General features: G+C 40.4%; 1 protein-coding gene across 22 annotated transcripts; it reads right to left on the bottom strand.

Annotated features, from left to right (window-relative positions):
- Positions 1–2,456: 2,456 nt before the first annotated feature.
- Positions 2,457–18,676, bottom strand: TBP (TATA-box binding protein). Of its 22 annotated transcripts, none has more exons than XM_067011180.1 (11): positions 18,329–18,631; positions 16,957–17,407; positions 15,047–15,113; positions 14,457–14,497; positions 14,122–14,325; positions 11,498–11,910; positions 8,840–8,927; positions 6,968–7,059; positions 5,773–5,940; positions 4,471–4,565; positions 2,457–3,811 (listed from the first exon to the last, which is right to left on the bottom strand). In XM_067011180.1, the coding sequence occupies exons 5-11, from the start codon at positions 14,173–14,175 to the stop codon at positions 3,732–3,734; spliced, it is 990 nt and encodes a 329-aa protein (XP_066867281.1). In that variant the 5' UTR covers positions 14,176–14,325; positions 14,457–14,497; positions 15,047–15,113; positions 16,957–17,407; positions 18,329–18,631; the 3' UTR covers positions 2,457–3,731. The 22 variants fall into 22 exon arrangements, with proteins under 22 accessions (XP_066867281.1, XP_066867286.1, XP_066867276.1 ...); XM_067011185.1 differs by having other exon boundaries at positions 15,016–15,113; positions 16,957–17,185; positions 18,329–18,624; XM_067011175.1 differs by lacking the exon at positions 14,457–14,497 and having other exon boundaries at positions 15,016–15,113; positions 18,329–18,625.
- Positions 18,677–18,678: the final 2 nt, after the last annotated feature.

Genomic DNA, 18,678 nt, shown 5'->3' with positions numbered 1-18,678 from the left:
AGTGGCACTGCTTATAGACCAGAGACTGAAAGGTCTTCTCTCCATCTCCCCATCTCAGAGCACTGTCCACATGGCAAGTAAACCCAAATAAGGACTGGGAGTTAGCCACTGGAATTTCCCTGCGTCGGCCTGAGGGAAGGCCCTGAGGTAGCTTTCAAGTGAGGGATATTGTTTCCGATGCCCCTCTGTTTACACATACACAAGCCGTTCCTAAGTCAATGCCATCAACCGTGCTAAGGCTCCTTCCAGCCCCAGGTGATTTATACTTGTGATAATTCCCAATTCTCTTAGTGCTGGGCAGGCTTCACTGCTGCGAAGGCAAACCTAGAGACATTGCTGTTGATCACTGCTTGAATACCAACAGCTAGTTCTGGTAACATCGCTGCTAACCCTGAAATGCATTGCCACCATAAACACATCTTTTTGGAGGTAATATCACTTGCTGATACCACTGACTTGGCTATTTCACTATAGTTTTATATCTGGCCTTTTAGTCTATGTCACGTGTGTGAATATGTATGTAATTTATATAAAGATACATAAAATACGGGACTAGTGGGGCCTTCATAGCCCAAACTATAAATCAGAAGTTTGCCCAAGTAGGACAGCATCCTGACTGCTAAGGACTTTTTAAGCAAATTGATTAGGGTCTGTCTGTTTGGAGATATCCCCAGATTATGTAGACATTCTTGCAGGCATGTTGGTAACCCGCCAAGCTGTCCTTTAGGTGTGTATCCCTGCCAAGGTCTGGAGACGACAGCAAGTTCACAGGGCATTTCCATTTGGAGACAGACTTCCAGCACTGACTTGGCAACCATATCCAAAAAAAGCAACTGGTTGAAAATGAAACAAAAATAAAGAAAATTTAGATACTTAAAAAAGCAACTCAGTTGCCTCTAGATATGTCAAGACATTTAAAAACCTTCATGCCAACCACGAAATGATCGACACATTCTCACCCAGCCACTGCTCCTGCGGAGGACATCACTCATTACTGCCAACCCGTGCGTGCTGTCCCCCAAACCTCTGCTTGGCCCAGATGCTGCCTGACCAGGCAGCTCACCCTACTGTAGAGAGCAACGCGTTCACCTGTCTTTTATTTGATATATTGCATGCTGGTCTCATCATCCTTTGACAATTCAGAGATCATAGCAAAGAATGTTTCAGTGCTTTTGAGATTCATATTAGTGGTAGTGTTCCGTTATTCTAACTCACTCATCATCCCACGTGTCTTTAAAAATTAAGGGTTCTCAGCATTAAATATTTAATATAGAACTGATCACATAAAAGCCCTGTTGTCTGAATCTGGATTGGATATATTAGTATGAACTCATGAGGTATTTTATCTTGAAAACTTTTAAAGGGAAAGAAGCACGCACTTATCCTGCTATGTGAAAGAAGTATATCACTATATAAAAAAGTATTCTAACAAATCATGAAGAAAATAATTAGAATTTTATCTTTTGCAACCCACTAATGAATTAGTGGATCAATCAGAACACGACAATCAGACATTAAATTCCTAACAAACACTACTTACAGTCTTTACAAAGGGATCAAGCCTTTAGATGCAGTCACCCACCGGCAGGAAATGCAGAGAACAGAGGGATATGCTGGCTGCACCATTCTGAGTTTGCAAATAGCAAGACAGACTGTAAGAAATTACTAGACAAACAGCCTATAAATTTCCTTACACGAGATGGCAGGGGAACTTAAGGAATAAAACAGACATAAAAACATATCAGTTTATTAAAATGGAAATCTAACCTATATTACTGTTTAGGTAATTACTGTAAAAGGATAAAATGGTAATTTTATCCTTTGGGTGGTGTGGCTGGACTGGTGCATAAGGAGTAAGAATTCAGTGAAGTGACTGGAAATAAATCTGTCAACAGTAATTTTAAAGTCTTACGAAAAATGCCATTAATAACAAACTAAAATACTTTGGAATTAACTTTTATGTAATGTAAAGCCCTATATGAAAAAAATTACGAAATTACTGAAGAACCTAAGAGAAGACTCACACGGGGGGAAACAATTCTTTCTTGAATAGAAGGAGATCATATTGGACTGATGTCTTTCCAATTCATCCATACACTACTGACATCACTGATGATTGGAAAATGCAAGAAAAGGGCACTTCATACACCATGTTCTCTCTGGTCTGTAATCTGGTATGGATCTATCAAAACCTAGAATGTATAAATGCTCTTAATACAGTGACTCCTCGTCTAGACATGTTACTACAGAAATACCTGCACTTATCCACAAATACACAAAAGGATGTTCCCTGCAGCACCTGTGCATAACAGTAAAACACTACACATAGCGTAAATGACCGTAATTACAGAAATGGTTCAATACATAACTTGTGGCGCCACCAGATTCCATTTCATGGCAGTATGTTTGTCATGGAAAACTGTGTATATGATACAGTTACTAAAAACAGGAAGCTGTAAAATCAAACATATGCTTTACTATTTTCTCAATATGATAACAAAGGCACCCCCAAAAATAAAAATCTGAACAGAAGAGGACTGGGGAGGTACCCACCAATCTGATAGTTAACCTAGGGAAACAGAAGGGAAAGGAAGGAAGGAACTTTCTGGTTATATACCGCTGAGCCGTCTGAAAAAATATTTTTACAATTAAAAAGAAAAACACACACCCGAACAATGAACCCCAAGAACTTACACATGCTCACCTGATATTCATGAGAAAAACACACCTCACCAGTCGGTGGACAACCCCAGCTCTAACACTGAAGGCCTTTGGCTTAGAGCCCGTGTTCGCCACTGACGGGCTCTGTAACCTTGGGCGGACCCTCAGCTGGGGCCTACCTTGCCCTACTTGTGAAAGAGGAACAAAACCTAACTGCAGTTTTTGTGAGAAGGCAACGTATCTGGGAAACGGGCGGTGCTCAATGTATGGGACGTAAGAAACAGGTTTTGTGAGCAACTTAAAATTTTCAGACAATTCTTCCATTTTCACTGCAACATACAATGAAATGTTGATTGAAACAAACAACAAGCAAGCAAGCAAACACACTGAAATGGTTTCAGGCATTATATCTAAAATACCACTTTTTAAACAGTATGATCACATGAATCTTACAAAGTTTCATTTATAACAATCTAACACTTTTATAAACAGCATTTATTGTACAGAGTACTCTGAAGGAAGAAAAATATGTACAGCCATTTGTTTTCATTAATACATTTCTATTCTGTCCTGCAATACTGAAAAGGCGGAATGTGGCACAAAAATAACCCATAGGAGTTACAAATTAGAAAACAACACTTTTAAAAAAGATTTTTACTTTTCTGGTAGAAATATAAAAACTGTGGTTTATGGGGAAGAAATTAAACAAAATAAAGTCCAATCGATTGTTGAGGTGGCTTTAACACTTAAAGTTTTGTCCCTTAAACCAACTTGTCAACAGCAGTAGTAAGTGTTTAAAATCTAAATATAAATAAACGGGCAGTGCTGCCCAAATAGCAGCACAGTTCGAGCAACTTACAGTAACACTTCAGTGTTCTCTGTGCAGAATACCCCCTTCCTGGCATCCCTATGGGGTACACATGCAGGAGAACTTCACCTCGTGCTGCAACCTAAAACCGGACATCCATCCTCTCATCATATGGGGCCATCCACACCACCACTAAATGTACCAGAACTGATTTGTTTTAAAAAAACAAGTAGGTGGGGGAGGCAGGAGTACATGACAGCCATTACGTCGTCTTCCTGAAACCCTTTAGAATAGGGTAGATGTTCTCAAAGGCTTCATAAATTTCTGCTCTGACTTTAGCACCTATGAAGACAAGTTGGAGTAGAGAAGAGTCTGAAATGGCATTTCTTAACATAAAACCACAAGCACAATTCTCTCCACACCTGCTAAGACAGATGCATTAAAACATGAACGATGGACCCTTGTCATAATCCTATTTTTGTTTTCGAGGTGGCATTTTTTTAAGTTGGCTTTTCTAAACAATTACAAAAGCCGCGCCCCGGGTGACTGCAGCCTCCTCCCCCACAGTCCGCCCGCGTGACTGGTGTTGGTCTCCGGACGGTGTCAGAACCCAGCAGGGCAGCAGTGAAAGTGGCTGAATTTTACTCTCCCAATTGCTGCCTTCAAACAAGCTCTTTTGAATCTCCCTTTGTTGTCGCAAAATGATAATGGTGATGAACCCCAAAGTTTTAGACAACAGTACCCAACTTAAAGCGCCATCTGTTGTGCAATGTAATGCCCAGAAGCAGCAGGGCTGTGCTCTGACTTCCCTCGGCTCCCTCCCTCTGGTGGCTGTGTTTCCCATCAGAGTGTGAGGGTCAGGGGAAGAGAAAAAAGGGGCAAAGCTTCTTTACAAGTCACTAGTCAACTGTCCCGACACTGTGATATTACTTCCTAGCACTGAGAAAATGCCATTCTTCACACTTTCAAAACTTTGATCACTACTTCCTGTTGCAACTTACCTGTTAATACAACTTTTCCAGAAACAAAAATAAGGAGAACAATTCTCGGTTTGATCATTCTGTAGATTAAACCAGGAAATAACTCTGGCTCATAACTAGAAGGAAAATAGCAAAAACAGTTTAGAAATTAACAGCTGCTCATGCCTTTAGAAAAAATGGGGACCTGAACAAGGGAAAGTACTGGGTAAGCAGCAAACTAATGAGGAGGTGAAGCCCAATTCTTAAGTAGCATCACAGGAGAGAGTACTCAAGGCCAGTGAGGCCAACTTGTAACTGGCACTTGAAGACCAACTAACTCTATTTCTAATGAATCTGGATTTCCTGACATAAGAACAAAAGCTTCATAAATATGTTCTATAGTCTCTGACCTTTATCAAGTTTCATTCTGGACAAGTTTACACCGACTTACAAGAGCCCAATCATCATTTATTTATAAGATCTGACAGTCACACAGTTTACCTTCTAATCATTCACATCTCATCTCCTTAAACTGAAATATCTCTAGCTATTAACTTTGTTCAGGCAATTTAACCAAAGTGATAGAAAAGATACTAGTTGGAGACTGAATCTTTCCCTATGTTGTTTGACTAACTGCACTATTGGTATGTTTTATTCTAATCCTAGTAATCTCATTTTCTTAGTTAGAGAGATTGAAAACAGTTAGGATGTGTGACTGTGTTTAACCTAGTGGAAAATTCAAGATAAGCTTCTCTGAGGAAGAGATGCTGGGGTGGATATGTGAAATGCCAGTGGGACTTTCCTAGGTGAAAAGTGAAATAAGAGTGTGCCAGGTATAAAAGTGGGATGTGCAAGGGCCCTGGTGCAATAAGGGCATAATAAGCCTTGGTGGTGCTATGAGCAGAGAGGCTGGAGAGGTGGGCAGGGACCACCTGCCTTGTAAGTCTTCATCAGGAAGTAGCAGGGAAAATAAATGTTGACTAGCACAAAAGATTCAGACAACTGGGGAAAAAACTGATACAAGAGGTTGTGGACTTTGTTCATGCATTTAAAATGTATTTAGTGAGCAATAAAATGATAAAACATACAGAAAGGGAATCAATTTCATCCCAGTAAAGGGGAGTTTTGGGTGCTGTTAAGTGAAATGACAGGGAAGTAGGAGGCTGGTGAGATAATAGGTGTTAACAAAGACAACAGGAAGAAACTTCCACAATAAATATACCTGTAAGTATATCATTTGTTCTTACATACTAATTAGTTTGCACGTGTTTTACCATGAACAATGTTTAAATAGATTATAAATTAGTTGTTGCCAAAAGCAATCACAGTCCATTTCAGACTCACCTACTGAACTGTTGGTGGGTAAGCACGAGGCCTTCTAACCTTATAGGGAACTTCACGTCGCAGCTCCCCACCATGTTCTGAATCTTGAAGTCCAAGAACTTAGCTGGAAAACCCAACTTCTGTACAACCCTGGCATATTTTCTTGCTGCGAGTCTGGACTGTTCTTCACTAGGGAAAGAAAAAGTGAAATATTCATACTCAAAGTCAGCTAAAATAATTCTATAGATGAAAAACTTATAAAAAGTCCAAATTAGGAAAGATATAAAGTGTAAACTGGTCACCCCTTCCAATAAAGAAAAGCTCAACAGACGTTAACAGTTTTATGTACAAAGTATTCCCGTGTCCTTGACAGAAAACTTAGGCCTACCAAAATGAATCCCTTTCAATTCACCAAATTACTGATAGCCCTATATTTTTTTTAAAAAAATATTTATTTATTTGGCTGTGCTGGGTCTTAGTTGCAGCACACGGGATCTTCATTGTGGCATGCGGGATCTTTAGTTGCGGTATGTGGAATCTTTAGTTGTGGCATGCAAACTCTTAGCTGCTGCGTGTGGGATTTAATTCCCTGACCAGGGATCGAACCCGGGCCGCCTGCATTGGGAGCGCAGAGTCTTAAGCCACTGGACTACCGGAGAAGTCCCGACAGCCCTAGATTTTATACATATGAAACATAATATCATCATCACCGTTATCATTAATATTATTGTATTTTAGATCACAAATTTCTGCTGAGATGAAAACTAACAAGCTTCATTTGGATAGGAAAATGATGAGACTTATACTCAAACAAGGCATACACTAATTCCTCTTTTATGTCAAGTCTTTCTTTAGCCATTCCTAGAAGTCATCTCTTGGACAAAACTATGACTTGGCAGGGCTCACGTAACAAAATCATAATGAAAGCAGTATCATCGTCGACAAAAGGCTCTCAAGTGCAGGGTCATGAATGACAAAAATGAGGCATGCATACATGCTGAATTGTATGGGAATAAGGTGATAGCATACACCCTAAACTAATGCCTGATTTTAAGAAAATGAAGTTACTGCTGTCTAAAAGTGATGAGAATCAACTATTTTAATAAGAAAGCAACAATAACATTTTATTAAAGTAATAGCCTAACACCTAGAAACCATGATACAGCCACTTCTTTCGTAACATACAGACCAGGACAATGAACTCCTTTAAACCCACCTCTTGGCTCCTGTGCACACCATCTTCCCAGAACTGAATATCAGTGCGGTGGTCCGGGGCTCTCTTATTCTCATGATTACAGCAGCAAACCGCTAAAACAGCCAGAGACAACAGTTAATGATGTCATGCCAGACTGCTGACTTCTGTCAGGAGAACTAGACAATGAAAAAAAACACCCCAAATAGTAAGAAGGACCTGGTACTTAGACAGTTATCAAGGTCTCTGTCATGTGTTTCCATACAGGGCTCCCTTACATCACCATGTGCCACACGTCTTTTGCATACGGAGCAAACACACAAGCTGTGGACTGCTAAGGCGGTTGGACCGAGATTTCTGTGTTCTGTCATACACATCCCAACAACTGAAGACAAGGAATATTTGCAAAAATATTTTTCTTTAACTATAAATTTTGTTTTATTAATTTTTTTTAGGCAAATCTACTGATAAACCTTTTCCACCTCCAGAAGGAATTAATAAATCAGATTACAAGCATATCAACGCAAAGTGACGTTATGTCCTGTTTCCAATAGACTTTTAGAAACTGAATTGGTGGATTGGCATTTATATAAATGCAATGGCCTCAGTGACCAGGTTACATGATATAAAGCAAAAAATTAGTTTCAAAATAACTGAAATTTTAATACCTGCTATCTAATTACATGAAAAAAAATGAAAAATAATTCGTATTATTTCTAATCAAGATCACTCTGACAAATTAAATTGCTTTCACAATTTTAGCTTCAAAACTACTATATGTCTTCTCTCTGATTTTACCACCATGTAAAAATGCTAGCATTATCGTCTAGTTTATACAAGTCCCCGGAAATGCCTAATTATTTTGCATTTCCTAAATTCCCTCTATTGGTTTTACTGCTTAGATAACTAATATCATTTCATTAGAAAAAATTATGTAAAATCATGTATTCAACTTAACAAAATTATGACAAAAGATTCTTATAATGCTACACTCATATGGACTTGCCATATGCATTAGGCTGTATTTTTTTAAAATAAATTTATTTATTTTATTTATTTATTTTTGGCTGCGTTGGGTCTTTGCTGTGCACGGGCTTTCTCTAGTTGTGGCGAGCGGGGGCTACTCTTCGTTGTGGTGCGCGGGCTTCTCATTGTGGTGGCTTCTCTTGTTGTGGAGCATGGGCTCTAGGCATGTGGGCTTCAGTAGTTGTGGCCCACAACTACTAAGTTGTGGCTCACGGGCTCTAGAGCACAGGCTCAGTAGCTGTGGTGCATGGGCTTAGCTGCTCCACGGCATGTGGGATCTTCCCAGAGCATGGATCGAACCCGTGTCCCCTGCACTGGCAGGTGGATTCTCCACCACTGCGCCACCAGGGAATTCCTAGGCTGTTATCTTAAAATTGGAAAACTTGTAGGTATTTTTCCCTTAATCTTTTTATTATAAAACAATCAGCAGTTATACAAAGGTAGAAAATATAATTAACTTCTTGTACTTATTATCCGACTTTAACAATTACTAACTTTTGGCGAATCTTGTTTCATCCATTTGCCCCTTTCCCAATTCTCCAACGGGACTGTTCTGAAGTAAATTCCAGGTGGCAGGGCATTCTAGTCTATATAGTTTTCAAAACACAAATGGGATCATACTATATATTTTGTTCTGTAACTTCATATGATGCCCTCACAATGGATATGTCAAACTTTATCTTGTGGACTGCTGTATTCCTCGAGTCTCTTACTTGGCACCTATTCAATAAAAATGCTACATATTTTGCTTTAAATCCTTATATTGCTGGTGTCAACAAACTTAAACACAACATATTCTTTTTGATCTAGAGACCTTTGGAAGAAAATTCTGTATTATTATAGTCAGATATACATTAAAATTGTTCTGACCTTGGGATTATATTCAGCATTCCGGGCACGAAGTGCAATGGTCTTTAGGTCAAGTTTACAACCAAGATTCACTGTGGATACAATATTTCTGTAAGAAATTAGAAAAGCAAACATGATTATTTACTATTAGTGTTAGATGATTACTTAGAAATCGCATTCTTTCATTAAAACTAATTTAATGAAATTTAATTATTTAAACTATCTTAATTTTAATTAAAATTTTAAAAAATTGCTGACATTTATTGTTTAAACAAGTACCAAACACCATGCCAACGTTTTACAAAGATAATCTCACTTAATACTTACAATGCACTATGAAGTAATAACTATCAATACTGCCATTTTCAGATGAAGAAGCTGAGGCTTAAATGGGGGTTACTTGCTCTGTATACACATGGCTCCTAACTGAGGTATGACTTTCTCACTTCTCTCAAAATAAGTATCTTTTGGAAGAACAAAAGTTCAATTATCTTTGACACAGGAAGAAAACCATCTTTTTCCTCTGATTAACCCTCAGTAAGTCAAGAAAAACAAACATCGCCATTTATTATCTGGGTCCAATGAACACTTTTCATTTTTTAATATTCTTATATAATTCTATAAATAACTTATGAGTTGTAACATCACTCTCTAGTGAATACTGATCCCAGATTGCAAATACATCTCCAACTGTTCCAGCTCATGGCTGCTTCTGGGTCTTTTTTTCGCACTGTCAAAATGCAATACCTTTGAAAACTTGATGGCTCATAATCAGGTTGAAAAGAGGCTGGATGTCTTAATACACAACTGAAAGGCCAGTTAGGGCGATCAACTCAATGTTCTCATTTCTACATCACCTATCTCCTTCCAATCAATTTTACATACACAGGTTCACAGAACTTTCTTATAATCTATTTTTTTTTCTGTAGAATTGGTAGTAACATCCCCACTTCCTTTTCTGATTTTAGTAATTTGAGTCTTCCCTTTTTTTGTTAGTCTCACTAAATGTTTGTTGATTTTTTTCAAAGAACCAACCTTTTGTTTCGTTGATTTTCTCTACTGTTTTTCTTTTCTCTATTTCATTTATCTCTGCCCTAATCTTTACTATTTTCTTCCTTCTGCTAGCTTTGGGGTTAGTTTGTTCTTTTTTCATTTGTAATGTTAAGTTATTGATTTGAAATATTTGTTTTTTAATGTGATCATTTATAGGTATAAATTCACCCATAGCACCACATTTGCTGCATCCCATATGTTTTAATATGTTGTATTTTTGTTTTTATTTGTCTCTAAGTATTTTCTAACTGCCCCTGTGATCTTCAATCCATTGGCTGTTTAAAAGTGTGTTATTTGGACTTCCCTGGTGGCGCAGTGGTTAAGAATCCGCCTGCCAAGGCAGGGGACATGGGTTCGAGCCCTGGTTCAGGAAGATCCCACATGCCATGGAGCAACTAAGCCCATGAACCACAACTACTGAGCCTGCGCTCTAGAGCCCACAAGCCACAACTACTGAGCCCATGCACCACAACGAAGAGTAGCCCCTGCTCGCCGCAACTAGAGAAAGCGTGCGCGCGCAGCAACGAAGACCCCATGCGGCCAAAAATAAAAATAAATAAAAAATAAGTTCATAACAAAAATAAATTTTAAAAATAAAAGTATGTTATTTAATTTCTACAATCTTGTGACTTTTCTGGGACGCTTTGTGGAATACCAGAAATATTACGGTGTTGGCAAGAAACAAACACCCCATCTGAACTGGGTAGAATTTACGATTTAAACCAAAGGTGCAAACTTAAATGCACACAGGAGCCAGGTAAGTGTGCAAGACAATAGGGTATGGTCTTTATAGAGGTGAACTAACAAGTGCTTATCTTTCTAAAAATCATTAAGATTCAAATTATTTTGTTTTTTAAATTGTTTCAGATCAAACAAACACCCAAGGCAAGATTTAGGTCACTGGGTAACAGTCAGGATCCATGGTTAAACATTACTTAGTTCTAAAAATGATCAGGAATGACTTACAAGAAAACTGGGTAACATAGTTGTTACAAATAACCCCTGATGTGGCCTTAAACTTCCTAAAGGCAAAAGCTATATATACTTCTCAGTGACAGATATTTAAGAATATTTGTTTTTCAGGAAGGAGAAATTTTCCCTACCCGTCCCCTACCCCCCAGTTCTGTTACATACAGGACCTAATTCAATTAGATAGAAAAATACATTTAGGACAAGAACAGCCATCCTCAGCTTGTGGGAAGGGCACAGTTCTTCAAAAATTTACATGCAGCCCTTACAATAACCAATGAAGGAAAACAAGGACCACTATGAACTATAATGATTCTGTGACTAAGTGATTAATCTTTCCAAAGACTAAAATTATTACAAGGGAAGGAGACTACATAAAGCTTCATTTGGTAAATCAGCTACAGTGAAAGGTCTGCAACAACAGTAATGCAATCCAAATTGGACTTCACTGGCCCAAGCACATAAGCGCAGCTACTAGATTTCTGAAGATACTAGGAGAGCCTTTTACTGGGGGCATCGACTCACTAAGACAGCTTTCCTTTTCTTTTTAAAGCGAGTTTTGATGCATGATCACCATCAGCACCACATGAGTAAATCGATCCATCTGAGAGCACAGCTCCAGGGCAGGGAAAGGACATGCATGCAACAAGCACTCACTGCAGCTGCGGCACAATCCCGGAGCTCTCCGAGGCTGGCGTGGCAGGGGTAATGGGGGTCATGGGGGTCATGGGGGAGGGGTACAGGGGTGTGGCGCCCGGCAAGGGCGCGGTCGTAAGAGTCTGCGAGTGGAAAAGCTGTGGTGTCTGGCCGGGCGCCCCCTGGGCTGCTTGCTGGGGTGTCGGCTGCTGCACAGCCGCTGCTGCCGCCTGCTGCTGCTGCTGCTGCTGCTGCTGTTGCTGCTGCTGCTGCTGCTGTTGTTGTTGTTGCTGCTGCTGCTGCTGCTGCTGCTGCTGCCTTTGCTGCTCCTCCAAAACAGACAGGCTGTTGGTGCCCTGAACGGGCTGTGGGGTCAGTCCTGTGCCGTACGGCATCATCGGACTAAAGATAGGGATTCCAGGAGTCATGGCGCCCTGTGGGAAGTCAGGAGAACACTGGGTTAGGCTGGCTGGTGTGAGTGTCTGTAGGACTTGGCTTGTAGAACAGCAGGTGAGATTTGCAAAGACGGCCACCTTCCGGGTACAAACGGGTTATTTAGCAGTGATGGGGAGGAACGTGCTCTTACACGCATCACTTTCTTTTTCAGCGTAACACAGGAGGTAAGAGCTTAGGATGTGGAAGCAGACCTGGGTGTGAAATCCAACTCTGCTACTTACAACACGTGAGAATTTAAGGAAGCTCCTTAACCCTTCAGGCTCTAGAGGATAACAATGCTCTAAGACTTAGAAAAAATCGAGAACTTCTACTCTTTGAAAGATACCATTAAGAAAATTAAAACTTGGGACTTCCCTGGTGGTCCAGTGGTTAAGAACCTGTCTTAAAATACAGGGGACGCCAGTTCGATCCCTGGTCGGGGAACTAAGATCCCACAGGCTGCAGGACAACTAAGCCCATGTGCCACAACTAGAGAGCCCGAGTGCCGCAACTACAGAGCCCACGCCCTCTGGATCCTGTGCACCACAATTAGAGAGAAGTCCGTGCACCACAACTAGACAGAAGCCCACGTGCCGCAACAAAAGATCTCATGTGGCACAACTAAGACCCTACGCAGCCAAAATAATAAAATAAATACATTTTTTTAAAAAAGAAAATTAAAAATTAAGCCACAGACTATGAGAAACCATCTACCATACATATATCTGAGAAAGAACTTGTATCCAGACTACATAACAATCAAAATTCGATAAAAGATGGAAAAGTAGACCAATAAAGAATGGGCAAAAGATGTGAAGGACATTTTACAAATGAAGGTCTCTCAATAGCTAATAAACACTTGACAAGATGTTCAAGATCATAAGTTGACAGGAAAATGCTTGTACTTCTAGAATGGCTTAAGTAAAAACCCAAGGGCTGGTGAGGATGTGGAGCAACTAGACCTCTCACATGTCGCTGGCAGAACTCCAGAACATGCTTTCTTATACAGTTAAACATGCACTTACACAATGACCCAGCAATCCCACTCCTGAGTATTCACCCAAGAGAAACAAAAACATAGCAGACACGGGGAATGTACACAAACGTACAGCACCTTTATTCACAATGGCCGCAACTTGGAAACAACCCTAATGTCAGCAACTGGAAAATGGACAAACTGTGGTACACCCATACAACAGAGTGCTACTGGGTGATAAAAAGGAACCTGCTGATATACAAAGAAGACAGACACAAAAAAAGCATATACTGGTATGATGCCATTTGCATGATATTCTAGAGTAGGCAAAACTATCTCTAACTCTGGAAAGCACATCAGTAGTTGCCTGGAGCTAGGAGGGTGACTGCAAAGCGTCAGGAAAGGATTTTTAGGGTGACTGAAATGTTCTATAACTTCCACAGGTGCATACATTTACCAAAACACATACTTAAAATGGGTGTTTTTGGACTTCCCTGGTGGCACAGTTGGTAAGAATCCACCTGCCAATGCAGGGGAAACGGGTTCGATCCCTGGTCTGGGAAGATCCTCCATGCCACGGAGTAGTGAAGTCCGTGCGCCACAACTACTGAGCCTGTGCTCTAGGGCCCGCGTGCCACAACTACTGAAGCCCACACACTTAGAGCCCGTGCTCTGCAACAAGAGAAGCCACCACAAGAAGAAGCCCGCGCACTGCAACAAAGAGTAGCCCCCACTCGCCGCAACTAGAGAAAGCCCGCACACAGCAACGAAGACCCAACGCAGCCTGAAATAAATAAAACTAAATCTTAAAAACGAGTGTTTTTATTTAAGTATATAAACTACACTTCAACAGAAGTTATTTTAAAAATTTATAAATAGCTACATTATTTGCAACCTTAAACATAAAAATGAAAAGATAAAACTAGAAAATAATTTGGTTAGAGTTATCTCCAAAATCAAACACCCTATAATCACTCGGACCACTTTCATAAGTGCTTATCGAAAGATTAGGTTTTACAGACAAATACGCATATTAGCTCCCAAACAAACTCCCCAAATCAAACACTATCATGCCTAGTCAAAGCCTAATAGAACTTCTCAATGAAATAAAGGAGACTTAAAAAATATAAATCCATTTTCAACAACAGATGGTTAACTTCCCTTGCTTCCCTTTTACACTGTCTCTAACAATGCAGAGTCTGTCCTATGTGTACCCTCCCTCCAGCTGTATTACCTGAGGGGAGGCCAGGCCCTGGGCATAAGGTGGGAGGCTGTTGTTCTGATCCATGAGGTTCACTTTCTTCTTGGCAAATCAAAACCCTTTGGACTGGGAATCACCTCAGCACTCAGCCTCTTCCTAGAGCATCCCCAGCACACTCTCAGCGACGTCCTCAGCTCTCTGGGTTATCTTCAAGCACACCAAGAAACAGTGACGCTGCTTTGAAAAAAGTTTGAAGTTTAATGTAAAAATACAGGTAAGCTATACAGTCTTATAAACCAGTTTCACGGTTAAACAAACAAAGAATGGAAAAAACCAACTGAACTATTTTGGAATATATTTCTTTTTACCTTACAAAGCTGAAGTCTTATTCCTTCCACATTTCCTGTGACTGCATGCAAAATTGCCAACAGGACAAAAATTGGTTTTTTATGTGTTTAATTTATAGTCTTAGAATGTTAAAAATTAAGGTACATAATCAGCATTAAAAACTTTTGGGGAAAAACACCCAGGGAAAACAAATTCCTAAGGAACTTGTCATAGCTGAGTAGAAATATTTATTATGCACTGTATACACAGCGCTTTTAGGCTAAATTCAAGTTTTAAAATATTCCGTTCAGCATTCTATCCTCTACAATGTCTTGGGTATTAAGTTTAATAAATTTTGAATTGGATCCAATACACTTTAGTATGCTCATTTATTGAGCAACTACTTTAAATAAAACACTGTGATAGAAGCCATACAGACATAAAAATAAACATCATGTTTTAATATATGTAATAACTTTACTTCTTCAGAACACATGAATATAAACTATGCCTGTATCTGGCTTTCCTTAAATCATCTCTTTACTGGCTACACGTTTGAAATTTCTTTTAGTCAAAAGAACTGAGTGACTGATGAACTACCTTTTATTGTTTAGTTCAGATGGATTCCTACCGTGCTCAGCGTTGCTTTGAGAACTGACCGATTCAAACAGGACTGATTAACACCTCAAGAACAGCATCTAATTATCACACAGTAAGCACAGGATAAATGTTAGCTATTATTATTAGATTTCAGTTTAAACATTACCATCTAATAAGATATTCTCACACAGAACTTACAGATCTTAAAGTTACAAGTTATACGTCAAAGAGACACACGTAACTCAAGCATGTACTGGCACAAAATAAGCACTCAGAAATAATCTGATAATGACTTTGAAAGGACAAAGGACTCCAAAGACTATATATCCTACATATTCATCAATAGAAAACAGACCAAAAAAAAGAGAAAACTCTGCTTCAGAAAACATCAGACATATAAGAAAATTATGCTCTTTCAGACACTGTTATCCTCTTACAACAACAGAAGTGCTGCAAATATAAAAATGAAGAGGCATTTGATCCCTGGCATCAAAGAGTTCAATTTGAAGGGTTTGTAAATAATCACTGCAAAACTTAAGTGCTATAATAGCAGATATGCACTATGCTAAGCCCCGTGAGTGAAGAAATCACCAATATATGTCTTTGTAATCTCTGTATTTAGTACAGGGCCTGGCATATAGTATGTGATCATGAATGAATGCGTACATGCTATACAAAAGAAGACAATATGCCAAGTGTTCTGAAGAGTATGTTCATAAAGCAGGGACCATATGACTTGGGTCTAGCAAGGTGAGAAGGTATTTACATTCAGCATTTCAGGCAGAAGAAAGATCAATCAGAAAGAGACAAACATTGAAAGAGCATGCAGTACGCAAGCAACAAATTTAGCATGACTGCATGGAACGTTCCTGCAGGGGATGAGACAGCAAATATAAGTGGGGTCACATTATGAGGATTTTAAGTCATTATTACATAAGCAATACGAGCAGTGACAAGGTTTTGAAGTGCACCATGAGCAGATCTACTTTGGCAAGAGTGTGGATGAATTCCAAGAGATAAAACTGGAGGCTGGAAGTTCGGTTTAAGACTCACTGCTGTGGTTCAGGCAAGAGCTAATGAGGGCAGGATTTAAACAACTCATTAATATGACTAATATGAAGAAATCTGAGGAACTATGTTGAGGCCTCATGTTACCATTTTCAGAGCTCATCTCTCACTCCCAGTGATGGAACTGACCATGTTTCCTCCCCTGTGTCATTAAAACCGCACTATTATTACCGCACTACTTTATCCTCACAAAAGAGAGTTGTTTGCAGAATCTCCTCATTTTTTGATCAAATTCGGTTTTTGAAGATAATCACTGATAAGGGAAACGACTGAATTGATTCTGCATAGCCTTCTAGTGACTGCATATGTCAATCAAGCATAATCTTTTCAGAGACGCCTACCTGGAGTTTTAAACGAGAAAACCACACAGTCCAGGGCCTAGAGAGGGACACCTTGTAAGGAAAGTGGTGTGTATTTGTATTTTACGCTCTAGCGTGCCTGAACTCTCCGGCCTCTGACAAAACGTTAAAAAGTCTCAAGCGCAACTTTATTATAAAACCACCACTGCTGGTAGCAAAACAAGTGGGCACAGACCAGGCTGAATCTGCCTTTCAATATCGAGAAGAATTAACGGATGGCAGGACATAAAGACTCCGCGTCTTGGACGCGCGGGACTGTCCTGTCCCAGGCCCCTCCCAGAACCCTGCACCCCACGCTCGTACAATGGGAAGCCGCTTTCCAACCACGGCAGAGGAAGGCACCCGGTGGGATCGGCAGCCGGTACAGGCCGAAGCTGCGGCAGCACGAGCGGGAGTAACAGCCCCCGCGCGGTCTCCCCGTCCATTCTGCGCCTCCTCCCACCATCACCCCAGGGCCCCGCTGTAGCGGTCACCTCTACACGAAACCTCAGAGAAAAGCTAAAAGGGCTGTTACCTGGAGTCACTGCAGAGACAACTATCGGTCGGCGAAAGCGAAGTTCAGCCGCAAACGGCCAAGGCGCCCGCTACGGCGACCCTTCCCGACCCTACAGAACTCCCGGCGCGCGTTGTTAACGTCACTTCCGTCAGTTCCGCCCTCGGCTTCGGCCGGCTGCCCACCCTGGAGCGCGGGCCATGGGAAGTGTGGGCGTTGCGTCACTTCCTGTGATTTGCTGGGTATTCGGCTTAAGAGAAACAAGGGGCGGGGCGGGGCTCTTCTGACTTCCGGGCGAGGCCACCCTGCCTGAGTATTTTACGATTGGTTGTTGCTGGATGTAGTAGGGAAGACATTGATTTTTAAATATTGACCGTTTAAACCGACTAGTGGTGTGACATTTAGCAAGTTACCAGACCTCTCCGCCTCAGTTTCTTCGTCCGTAGGATGGAGTAATAATAGCACGTGTCCTCTAAGGATTGTGAGATGGATTAAGGAAATGCATGAACAGTGCCTAGCACATGGTAAGCATGTTAGCTATTCTCAAACATGCAGAATGATAAAAAAACAAACAAAAAAACACCTGGTTTACAAATTCGATTATATTTTAATTCTGCTGCTACCATCGTCTGCAATATTTTCACATTGGTTACAAAGAGACTATAGGTAGTTGGACCCCAGAGTACCTCTCCTATGGCTCATTTAGGCATAATTACATGTTATAATGCTTGTTAATTTGCTTCCTTTGTACTTCATATAATCAATGAGGTTGTGAGCTCCTTAAGGATAGGAAATGTTTTTACAGAATTTTTGTATCCAGGACAGTACCTGAATAAGTACAATACTTCTCTGTCCATAACCATCAAAGAAAATCCTTTGTTTACAGTAAAGTATGGGGAAAGTTTTAATTTAAAAAGTACTTTTCAAAAAGCTGTTTCCAGAATTGCATGTATATATCAGACAGTCCATTCTATATTAGCCAGCTGCTTGTTTGCTTTTTTACATAACATATTTTTAAATTGTAGAATATAATATTCATATAAAGAAGTACATACACCCATGTACAGATTAACAGACGGTATTAAATCAAGTAAAGACAACCATTACTTTCAGCACCACGACCCCTACCCGTCCCCAGCCACACAGGCCCTTCCTACTCACTGTGTACTCCTAACGTACATAGTATGTATTCTTTTGCTCAACGTGAGAAGACTCATCCATGTTGATGTGCCTTCGCTCTAGATGAAGTAGGTTAATTTTTTTGCTGTGACCCATCCCTCCGTTGCTTTATCCATTCTGCAGTTTATGGACATTTAGCTCATTTCCACTTTGGGGCCATTAAGAACAATGTTTTAAGAACATTCTTACACGTCTTTCTAGCTAGGGTACATACCTCGGCGTGAAACTGCTGGGTCATGACGCGTGTGTATTTTCAACTATGCCGAGTAATGCCAATCCCTGTTCGAAATATGGCTGTACCAATTTACGCTCCAATAGAGTCTTCGAGCTTCCGTTGCTCCATAGTTTTGCCAATTTCTTTGTAAGGTCAGACTTTAAAATTTTTATCCATCAAGAGTGATTTCGAATGTTTCCTTGGGAGACAAAACCTTTACCTCGCTGTCAGCTCTCTTGGAAGAGCGGGCGCCGGCTACTCACTGTAAGGCTACGGCGCTTACCTCTAAGACCAGTGACCGGCGTGAGACCGAGCGGCCGGAAGCAGCGCCGCGAAGCCGGAAATGGCGC

The sequence above is a fragment of the Kogia breviceps genome, chromosome 13 (assembly GCF_026419965.1).
Source record: "Kogia breviceps isolate mKogBre1 chromosome 13, mKogBre1 haplotype 1, whole genome shotgun sequence".
NCBI classification, from domain to species: domain Eukaryota; kingdom Metazoa; phylum Chordata; class Mammalia; order Artiodactyla; family Physeteridae; genus Kogia; species Kogia breviceps.
This window is presented reverse-complemented; position numbering and strand designations above follow the sequence as displayed.

Excerpts from the sequence above, each read along its gene's own strand:
- TBP (XM_067011191.1), bottom strand. The coding sequence starts at position 14,175 with ATGGATCAGAACAACAGCCTCCCACCTTATGCCCAGGGCCTGGCCTCC. Across the intron at positions 8,928-11,497 it reads GGGATTGTGCCGCAGCTGCA|AAATATTGTATCCACAGTGA; the intron begins GTGAGTGCTTGT and ends AATTTCTTACAG. Across the intron at positions 7,060-8,839 it reads ATGCTGAATATAATCCCAAG|CGGTTTGCTGCTGTAATCAT; the intron begins GTCAGAACAATT and ends TGGCTGTTTTAG.